The sequence below is a fragment of the Micropterus salmoides genome, unplaced genomic scaffold (genome assembly GCF_014851395.1).
Source record: "Micropterus salmoides isolate LMB-PRFRI ecotype aquatic unplaced genomic scaffold, ASM1485139v1 Ms_hic_scaffold_10, whole genome shotgun sequence".
Lineage (NCBI taxonomy): Eukaryota > Metazoa > Chordata > Actinopteri > Centrarchiformes > Centrarchidae > Micropterus > Micropterus salmoides.
The window spans coordinates 12,614,774-12,626,412 of NW_024040041.1; the positions used below are offsets into that span (position 1 = coordinate 12,614,774).

Sequence of the window (11,639 nt, forward strand, 5' to 3'; positions counted from 1 at the left end):
CAAGGTCAGACTCCCAATCAGACGGTGCTTCCCTTTCTTTTCTTCCACTTTTCTTAACCTTCTCTTTCCTCATTTCACTTTTCCAATGTCATTTCCAACTTCTTGTCGCTCACAACTCTTACCCTCGTTTTTCTGCTTTCTGACTGAATCTCTCCTCGTTATCTCACACAATAACTTCCTCTCACCTCCTACTGGCATAGCTGTAGTCCCACTGTGAGCCTCATACAATGCTCATACTCTTATGGCAGCCTTACTCTTATGTCTCTTTCCCTGTAAACATTGTCTGCATGATTGTATGATGGCACATGCAGTACTTCAACTGAAAAATAACTAGAATGACATTTGTCATTTAATTCAAATATGCACGGTGGAGTTTACTACTTTTTAAAACATACATTTAAAGGGGAAAGAGATTGTTATTTACTCTGTGGTTGCTAACTATGCATAGTAGTGGAGATATTTTTATTAAAAAAATATGGAAAAACTATTTTTAAATTTTGGAAATCAACAAAGACTAGACCAGCTTTCCCTCACAGCAGAAGATTGATCCAACAAGGCAAGATAAATCTGAGATATGTGACACGTATGTGACAGATCAACAATAAATTAAATTTAGCTGCTCCAGTTTCAGGGTCCTGGTATTATGTTTTCACACTGTCATGACTTATGGACACATGAATAGAACCTGTGCTTTTCCTTGATTTAACATTGTTCAGTCTGTTGGAACATGCAATGATGTTAAATAACGCACAAATCAGTGAACAAAAGCAGAAATTGCCATCTATGACTCACAGGATAAAACCACATTACGTGTACTTTAAAGGAGCATTGTAGATTTTTAAAACATGGGTCTTACTGACATAGTTTGGGTCATCAGTTCTATGCATTTTCACAACACTCAATTTGCCAACTTAATTGTTGAGATCTGGGAAGACAGCAACTTCACTATAACTGAATACAATAGAGTGGCAGCCAGTCAGACGATCACACAGGTTTAACCCGGTCATCTAAATCAAGTTGGGAAGTGAAACTAATAGTAAAGACACTCATAATGTCCATTTTATTCATCCCATCTATTGCATTTAAAAGGTGTGCTCAACTACAACAAGCAGCTACATGAGGAAGTAACCAAAGTCATGTATGATTAAAACAGACATTGTTAATATTATGTACAGTCCCCTTCCCTTTCCCAATTTACACCACCTCACTTGGAGCGATCGTTCGCTCGCACAGCTTCTCTTACCACTGCTATGCAGTCATTTCGCAACTCTACCTATCCTTCCCGCCAGACAACCCCACTGTCTCGGCGTGGATCACGGACTGTCTCTCGGACATATCTGCATGGATGAAGGCTTGCCACCTTCAACAAAACCTCTCTGAAGGCTGAACTCTTGGTCATTCCAGCCAAGCAATCTATCCACCATAACATCAAACTACAAATCGACTCCTCCACCATCATTCCAACCAGGGTGGTGAGAAACTTGGGTGTCATGATTGATGACCAGCTGTCTTTTTCAGACCATGTTGCTGCTTTCCCTTGGTCATGCCGCTTTGCTCTATACAACATAAGAAAAATCAGGCCCTATCTCACTCAGTATTCCACCCAGCTTCTGGTACAGGCCATGGTTATCTCTCGCCTCGACTACTGCATGCCCTCCTAAGCAGGTCTTCCAGCTTGTGCGGTGAAACCCCTACAAATGGTTCAGAATGCAGCAGTGCATCTGGTTTTTAATCAGGCCAAAAGGACTCATGTCACTCCATTACTGTGTGATCTCCACTGGCTACCCATGGCCTCCAGAATCAGATTCAAGTCACTAATGCTTGCATACAGAGTGACTACTGAGTCTGCACCCATCTACTAGGGCTGGGCGGTATATGAGGTATACTGATATAATTTCAAAAGAGATATGAAATTAGATAATACCGTTTATACCAATGTAGTTTGATGTTGAGTTAATTAATTACTATGTTTCCTGCCAGCATTTGCTTCTCTCTCTCTCTCCCTCACCGCGCAGCCCCGCCCCTCCCTCTGCGTCTGCACGCAGCCGTCTACTCACAAAGTCTCTAACAACATGGAGGGAGACACAGTGCTGGTCGACACTGTGAAAGACCTGCCTTGTAAAAAGAAAAACACGGTTCATTCAGTGTTTCCCACACATACACTTTACTTCGGCGGCCGCCCAGGTTAGGCGACACATTGTAACATTTATCAGAGAAACACAGTAATTACGTTACAAGTCATGACACGGTGGATATTTTACAAAAGCGGACCAGGTAAAGTGACCAGTTAGATGTTATTCGTTAGCTACCACGTTGGTTTTATTCTGATAGGCTAGGTAGGATAGACTGTATGCTAAGTACTTAACACGCCTCCTCAACATGCAGCTCAGCTGCTGCTGTGAATGGAATTGCGGGAGGAAAAGTCCAGAAGACAAGTTCTGTTGTTTTTTCGGTGACTTTATACAGCCTAGCCTACTACTGATGGAGAAAGTCACCAAAGCGGACATACAGGGAAAGAGAGATGGTAAAGCCCCTTTTCCACTGCACGGTACCAGCTCGAATCACCTCGACTCTACTCGCCTTTTTTGGTTTTCCATTGTGTAAAACTTGTTGTACTTGTACCTGCTACCAGATACTTTTTTTCGTATCACCTCCATCTTATCTGTCTTTACATTCTGAGTAATGTTGAAACATTTTAACTTAAATCTAGAGACAGCTGTATGTGCGTTGCTGGTGTGTGTGTCGCATTGAACATTATGTCGCAGCAGTTGTGTTTGGCGTCGCTATGATGACCAGCTACATTAAGGGGTACTATCTCTGGGTACTATCTGCAATGGAAAACGGAGGATGGCCAAACCGAGTCGAGGCGAGTTGAGCTGGTACTGGTATTGGAAAAACGGCATAAGAAGTGGGGCACGCCGATGTGTTTGCAGCAGAGGTACGTTAGGTCTGTGAGTGTGAAGAGAACTGAAGGAGGCAGATTCACTATGTGAGTGATACTTAAAATGGAGAATGAAGTATAATTAAAACGGTGAAATGAGAAACAAGCTAAGTTACTAAAAATAGAAAAAACATGCCCGCTAAAACCGTCCCCCCTCCCTAGCCGGCTTAGCAGAAAATACAGATATATATTTTATACTGGAATTCTGCAGGATATGACTTTTTGGCCATATCACCCAGCACTACCATCTACCTGAACTCCATAATACAAGTTTACGTTTCTTCTTGGCCACTACGCTTCTCCAACGAATGCTACCTGGCTCCGCCACCCCTTCACACAAAGCAATCACAGTCCCGGCTCATCTGTGACACCACGATGGTGGAACGAGCTACCACACGCCATTAGAGTAGGGGCGTCGCTCTCTAGACTTTAAAGGACGCCTATCGCTCTGTTCCCCCTGCAGCCTGTCTGATCACTGTCTGGTTCATCTTATCCCGCCTGGAGTTACAGGCCTGCTTTGACTGCACTGACTAGAGTGTTTTTGAGGCTGCAGCCACTGACCTGGACGAACTAACTGACACTTTGAAATCTTACATCAGTTTTTGTGAGGACGTGTGTGCCGAATAAAACCTTCCGCACATACAACGACCAAAAACCCTGGTTCACAGCGAAACTCAGGCAGCTTCGTCAGACTAAGGAGGAGGCCTTCAGAAGTAGGAACAGAGTCCTGTATAACCAGGCCAGGAACACTCTGACTAAGGAGATCAAAGCTGCAAAGAGGAGTTACGCCGAAAAGCTAAATAATAACTTTGTAGCCAACGATCCTGCTTTAGTGTGGAGAGGCCTGCGGACACTCACTAACTACAGGAGACCATCCCTTAACACTGCTGGTACTCAACGACTGGCAGACTAGTTGAATGGCTTTTATAGGTTTGAAAAGCCCACAGTCACACCTCTCCCCGATTCCAACACCATCTTCAGTCACCTTCCCCCTCTGACACGCTGTCACCCCCCCTCTCTGACCCCTCATCTGCACTCAAGATCTGTGAAGAGGACGTGAGTCACCTCTTCCAAAGGCAGAAGAAAATGAAGGCCCCTGGCCCAGACGGTGTGTCTCCATCCTGCCTGAAAATCTGTGCAGACCAGCTGGCCCCCATCTTCACACAGATCTTCAACAGATCACTGAAGCTGTGTGAAGTTCCCTCCTGCTTCAAACGCTCCTCAAAAAAACCCTCCCATCTCTGGACTAAAATGACTACAGGCCTGTCGCCCTGACATCTGTTGTCATGAAGTCCTTTGAAAGACTGGTGTTGGCCCACCTGAATGACGTTACAGCCCCTTGTTGTACCCCCTGCAGTTTGCCTACAGGGCTAACAGGTCAGTGGATGATGCAGTCAACTTAGGACTGCATTACATCCTGCAGCACCTCGAAGCTCCAGGGACATATGCAAGGATCCTGTTCGTGGACTTCAGCTCGGCATTTAACACCATCATCCCGGACATCCTCAGCACCAAACTCACCCAGTTCACTGTGCTAGCCTCTACCTGTCAGTGGATCACAAACTTTCCTGACTGACAGGAGTCAGCAGGTGAGACTGGGGAACATCACATCCAGCACCCGGACGATCAGCACTGGTGCGCCCCAGGGGTGTGTGCTCACCCCACTGCTCTTCTCCCTCTATACCAATGACTGCACCTCAGGAGACCCATCTGTCAAACTCCTGCAGCCTGTTGCACCAGCGATACGTAAGTTCTACCTTAAGTTAGGGTGCAAAGTCCACACTAAACAATACGTTGAAACTAGTTAGTTTGAGACTTAAGCTGTGTTGATGTTTGGTTGCATCTTAGCTACTCTGGCGTAAAGTCCATACTCAAAACAGTGTCGCAGAAAATGACGTTTACACATCCCATGGCCAATCAGTGAACAGCACTATTCTTAACAGAGTTTATTACGGTTTTGTCATCTGTTTGTCTCTCTCTCTTTCAATGTTTGCAATACTGAAGAGGCTAAAAATAGCAACAAAAAGGTACGTATACAAGGACAAATAATTATGATTAGGTGATAACTATGAAACCTTAATCTACAGCTAGTCTCACAGTGACATTGAGGGGTAAAACCATTAACTACAACATAGACGTAATTTAACGGTGCCCGTAACGAACGGTAAAGTATAACGGGCAGATGAAATTGTAACATTATCACTTATATACACTTATATACGCGTAGGAGCCATTATGCCACTCATATTTCAAAATCTATGTTTTGCCCCCCCCCCCACACACACACTTTTCTCCAGCGATTTCGGAGTTGGATAGGCGAGAAGCTTTACTGTGAGTGGCTAGTCAATCAATCACTCTACATCAGACATAATTAAACAGTTGAAACGCAGACAAAAATCGTGTAAGTTAGGCCTATAGAGAACATCCGACACAACGCAAAGGAGATGCTGAAAAGTTACGGGAGAAGAAATTCAAGTTTGCTGGAGGCAGGTTCAGCTAAGCGCCTCAATATTACAGACTTTTTTTCTGTGCTGCTGTTATTTACAGCCTACCTGAAGACAGCAGTGAGGGCGCCTGCAGCAGGGTGGGTAGTAACTTGTTACAACTAATGCAAATTTGCAAAATAAATAAATAAAAATAAGTCATTGCCTTTTCACGTTCCTTTATTATTTATATTTTTACTCTTTAATCCAATATTTTCTTTGGGCTAGTAATCTACTCTTAATTTTGCTGCATTTTCAATTCATAACTTAACCACTCTGTGATCTGCATTTTGCTTCATTAACCGAAATGAGCTGTCATCCAGGCTGTGTGCTCGGTTAAGCAGAAGAGCCCGGTCGTTTTGAGCGATGTCATGGCGCTTCGCTCATGCGCCATGACAACCACTTGACTATTTTATGGAGGACTTTACACCTATTAAGGACTAGGTGTAAGATTTAAGTTGTAACTTATGTCTACGTTGGACGTATTTCAGCTGGTGCAAGCCTTAAAATGTTAGTAGCACGTAAACTCCGACTTAAGTTAGAAATCACGTTCAAACTAGGCTAAGTTTGAACTTACACATAGTTGGTGCAACCCAGTGCTGAAGTCTGCTGATGACACAACAGTCAGCTCCTTGGCAGGCTCCTTGATGGTGATTCTGATAAGGGCTTTTTGCCTGCCTGATTTTGCTGAATTGTTAAGATTTAGTTGATTTGGTAAGTTGTCCTTGGTTTTTGTGCTTCTACCGTGGTTAAGAAGGCTACATAGTTAAATTGTTTCTTTTTTGGTATGCGTTTATTGTTGATATACAATAGGGAGTCTGTACAAGGTATTTTATTTTGAAAATCAACCGGATTCACTATGCCGTTCTGTGTCTGACTTCCAGCATGGTTCGATCTGAGCCTTGCTTGTGGCTCTGACATTGGCCAAGAGGGTCAGTGATCTGGCTGCCCCTCATCTGCACGGCGGCTTTCTGGTCGTCCCCGTGCTCTTTCGTCCATTTCTACCTGTGGGATGTCACCTGTTTCTCGCTGACTCACTCAGTACTGAGTATTTTGTGATTTTTCCTTGTGAGTGTGCGGTACGCCCTCTCCCACGGAACGGTGGGGGGTCGCGGCCACGGCTCGCGCTGGCCCTGCTCTGTGCGCAGCTGATGCGGTCGCTTTCATGACCCAGCCCGCTTCTGTACAGCTGCTAGGCCCCCCATCCAGAGCCCCATTGGCTCATTTATGGCTCTGGGCAGGTGGGTTTTGTGCTTGGTGTACCATATGGGCCAGTGAGGCGTTGACTCATCTTGCTTCGCCTCTAACCCAATAGCAAAGAAGAAAAGGCATTTTGGGAGCCGAAGCCCAGGTTTCACCATTGTGTGTGTGTGTGTTTGTGTATGTATGTGTGTGTATGTATGTATGTATGTATGTATGTATGTACACTCACCTAAAGGATTATTAGGAACACCATACTAATACTGTGTTTGACCCCTTTCGCCTTCAGAACTGCCTTAATTCTACGTGGCATTGATTCTACAAGGTGCTGAAAGCATTCTTTAGAAATGTTGGCCCATATTGATAGGATAGCATCTTGCAGTTGATGGAGATTTGTGGGATGCACATCTAGGGCACGAAGCTCCCGTTCCACCACATCCCAAAGATGCTCTATTGGGTTGAGATCTGGTGGCTGTGGGGGCCATTTTAGTACAGTGAACTCATTGTCATGTCCAAGAAACCAATTTGAAATGATTCGAGCTTTGTGACATGGTGCATTATCCTGCTGGAAGTAGCCATCAGAGGATGGGTACATGGTGGCCATAAAGGGATGGACATGGTCAGAAACAATGCTCAGGTAGGCCGTGGCATTTAAACAATGCCTAGTTGGCACTAAGGGGCCTAAAGTGTGCCAAGAAAACATCCCCCACACCATTACACCACCACCACCAGCCTGCACAGTGGTAACAAGGCATGATGGATCCATGTTCTCATTCTGTTTACGCCAAATTCTGACTCTACCATCTGAATGTCTCAACAGAAATCGAGACTCATCAGACCGGGCAACATTTTTCCAGTCTTCAACTGTCCAATTTTGGTGAGCTCTTGCAAATTGTAGCCTCTTTTTCCTATCTGTATTGGAGATGAGTGGTACCCGGTGGGGTCTTCTGCTGTTGTGGCCCATCTGCCTCAAGGTTGTGCGTGTTGTGGCTTCACAAATGCTTTGCTGCATACCTCGGTTGTAACGAGTGGTTATTTCAGTCAAAGTTGCTCTTCTATCAGCTTGAATCAGTCGGCCCATTCTCCTCTGACCTCTAGCATCAACAAGGCATTTTCGCCCACAGGACTGCCGCATACTGGATGTTTTTCCCTTTTCACACCATTCTTTGTAAACCCTAGAAATGGTTGTGCGTGAAAATCCCAGTAACTGAGCAGATTGCGAAATACTCAGACCGGCCCGTCTGGCACCAACAACCACGCCACGCTCAAAATTGCTTCAATCACCTTTCTTTCCCATTCTGACATTTAGTTTGGAGTTCAGGAGATTGTCTTGACCAGGACCACACCCCTAAATGCATTGAAGCACCTGCCATGTGATTGGTTGATTAGATAATTGTATTAATGAGAAATTGAACAGGTGTTCCTAATAATCCTTTAGGTGAGTGTGTGTATATATATATATATATATATATATATACACACACACATATCCAAGGTGTGGACGTAGGAGAGGCGTAGACAACTTTTCTCAGTGAGCAGTCGGAAGGGTAAACCCAATAGCGATAGCCTGAGAGGGCTGCGCCTATACTCATAGAATCTGGAGTTACAGCATGTAACTACTGTTCTTTACCTAGGTATTTACCCCACTGATGTGGTATGTGCTATTAGCTCTAGTATTTATTGCTGCTCTTATTAGTATTGTCAGTTGTAGATCTCGTGCTGTATTTGATGCTCTGTTCGATGCTTGTATGTTGTTCCTGCGTCTGCCAAATGAGTAAATGTAAATGTACATGACATGGTTAATAATATGTACATGACATGGTTAATCACATAGGCTATACAGTACAGGACATGGTTAATGTACAGTACATGACATGGTGAATCATATGCACAGTACATGATATGGTTAATATGAACAGAACATGACATGATTAATCATATGTACATGACATAGTAAATCAACTAAAGTTGCTATAATCACATATGGTTCAATGCTTAAATACATGAACCTTGTCAACAATGATTACAATAGAAAAGACGACATAAGAATCGTAGGCCACATACAAACCAAATAAGTGCACACATAAAAAAAAAGTGGTTTCCACACACCTCTGCTTTTCGTCTTCGTCTCCTAACCTTGCCCTTTTTCATACCCCCTTATAGTCTTGATGAGCTGTGAGTGTGTATGTGTGTGTCATGGATGTTGTCTGTGTGTAGGAGTGGAAGTGCAGCAGAGATGGAGAGATTGGAAGACTAGTTATTGCCTGTGGGCACAACAAATGGGTCTGGAGGCCAGTGGGATGTGTCAGAGAAATGTTATTACCTGGGTCTTATGAATAGCCCCAGCTGGAGGGGGAATCTAATCAGGGCTCTCACCAGAGCCTAATTCTGCCTCCATATCTCATTTGTTATTGGGAGGCATAACTGCATTCATATAATTTCCTGGAAGATTGACAAGGACTTGTTTGCTCTGATAAGCACCTTTTGTATGGTAACGGTTCTTTAATTAGTTCCTGTATCAGCTGTCCAGAAGCTGCATGTGTTGCAGGGCTGAATGTATAATTTGTCACTGTAGTGGAGTATAGTGTTTATTTTAGCTGACAGGTCAAAGTTTTTGCAATATAACACTGAAACTTGCTGATCTGGGTCATTTTATCTTTGCCCCAACAGGACTTCTGTTCCCCTGAAGTGCCGTTTCCTCCAGTAAACTTGTCTGGGACTTGGCCCGGCAGCCCTCCCAGTCCTTTCATCCTCCTGCCTAACTCAAGCATCCTAACTTGGGCCTCCAACGCCAGCAACTACACATCCTGGCCACCCCTCAGTGCACTGCAGCTTTTGGCTTCACAGGAGGGCCAGTCATGTGTGATGGCGTGCCAGAGTGCAGGACTAATCTGCGAACCTGCCATGTATCGTTTCATCAACATTAAGGAGGCCTTCAGCGCGTAAGATGTTTTTTTATTGGGATAATTTGTTAGGTGACTATGCACAATATTAATTGCATGTACATTTGGACATCATGGTGATATTTATCATGTCTACTGTAACAATACCAAGTCCCACCTTTCATGTTTGTGCTACTGCAGATTCATTCTGTAATGTCAACTTTATACTCCTGATTGTGATATACAGTACACTGGCATTGTACAGCTCTGTTTGTGCCCAATGCACCATCCACACCATTGATTATTTTGTGAAACGCTTCGTCAGCACCTTCTTGAAAGTGAAATGATGCATTTCAAGGAGCTCAACCTGCAACAATAATACATTTGCGTAACTAACTTTCCTTCCACACAGTGTCGTGCATCATTTGCACTTCTAGTTTCATAATTATGCAGCAGAAGAGACAGTTGCTCACCCTTTCCCTGTAATATTTCCCTTCATTCCGTGAGGTCTTAGTGGCTGCACTGTAACATTAACATTAAATATATTAGTGGAATAATCATTGATGCCCTCTGGCAATACTGCCAACATTAATATTAAATATGTTAGCATGTTGTATTAGTAGAATAATAATTATTACCCTTGAAATGAATGACCAAACTGAATCCTTCTCCATTTTGTTTCCAGGCTTGACTTCCAGTGTGAAGGAGTGGAGTCCGAGATGAACCACCTCTTCCCCGCCTTCTCAGTGGAGCACGCTGAATGTGGCCTACAGCAGGATCCGCTGCTATTCAGTTGTGCCGGCTCCAGCGCCAAATACCAGCGCCTTTGCCCCTGCAGGGACTATCGTAATGGCCAGGTGGCATTGTGCAGAGACTGCCTATGACCAGAGGAGGACCTGCGGATGGAGATTCTTTTAATACAGATCCTGGCTGTCCAATGAGACTGTCTTTTGAAAAGAGATGTGCTGTAACACATAAACAGTGACCTCTGACCAAGGACAGGCTGCCAAAGTAGGTAAAATGGTATTACCTCTCAGGGAACTGCATGATTGTACTTTGAATCTGTTGGGTTTGAAGCCTCAGTTTAAAGGTTTACATGGCTGCTTTAAGACCACAGTCTTTACAAAAGGCATGATGAAATGTGTCATTTGATGGACCAGTTAGATTAGCAATCAAAGGAAAGCTTTGATTTTAAAAAAAAAGTTACAAATGCTTGAATTTCACAAGTGTGTTTACTCAGTGTTATGTGTGAATACCTACAGTACCATAGTGGAGTTTGGATATTTGTACTAGATCCACCCAAAGCCATTTACACCATATTGAGATGTACTATTTTACTTGTCCTGTAATGAATATATTTGTATATAAGTGTTATTTAATAAAATACAGGTAGTGAAAGAGATATTTCCGTTGTTTATACTGTAATAGAATATGGGTGGAAATTATTCTAAATTTTAAAAAAAATAGGACTCAATTAAATTATAAGAAATCATCAATCTTTTATGGTCAATTTCACAAAGCCAAGTGTGGGGAAATATCGTAATTATTTCTTTCAGTCTGTGATTTATATGCAAACTTTGCTGGCTCAGACTCATTAGTTTAAAAGCAGTCTTTGGATACAAGATGACAATAGTGTTTACAGAAGTATGTTGAGCCTGGCATCAATGTTTTTTACCTGTATTTGTGTCTCTCCCTTAGCTCTAACTGAAGCAGAAATTTTTATATAATACAGTATTATTTTTTCCTATTCTAGCCCTTACAGAAATGCATATTGTGTCATATTTTCTAGATAAAGATGTTCTTCTGTAATAGCAGAACATTTTGAGAAAATTACAGAGGCAGGCATCAACAGAGATAAGCTACAGCATTACTGTAGAGTGATTGGTATATGGCAGCAGCAGATGAAATCACAGCATTTTTTCGGTAAATCTCATGGATGACGTTCCACGTTATTGTGGGTGGGCAGATGGGGGCACAGGTTTTAAAGTATAGGATCACATGTTTTCAAGTATCTCTTAAAACACTACTCTCACACCCATATGTATACTGAAACAATTGTTGGTTGCTGTTGTTCCTCTTCATATAACGCAATTCTACTGTAGGTGATGGGAGACAAAGTCCTCTTTTAAACTT

At 43.2% G+C, this 11,639-nt stretch overlaps 1 protein-coding gene across 1 annotated transcript in view; it reads left to right on the forward strand.

The window, feature by feature from the left end:
- The window catches only part of LOC119886119 (alpha-1,6-mannosylglycoprotein 6-beta-N-acetylglucosaminyltransferase B-like), a 57,403-nt gene extending 46,274 nt beyond the window's left edge, over positions 1–11,129 (forward strand). The window contains exons 17-18 of the mRNA XM_038696657.1: positions 9,295–9,566; positions 10,192–11,129. Of these exons, the coding sequence (XP_038552585.1) occupies positions 9,295–9,566; positions 10,192–10,390 (471 nt within the window). The 3' untranslated portion in view covers positions 10,391–11,129. The remainder of the gene's footprint in view (positions 1–9,294; positions 9,567–10,191) is intronic.
- Positions 11,130–11,639: the final 510 nt, after the last annotated feature.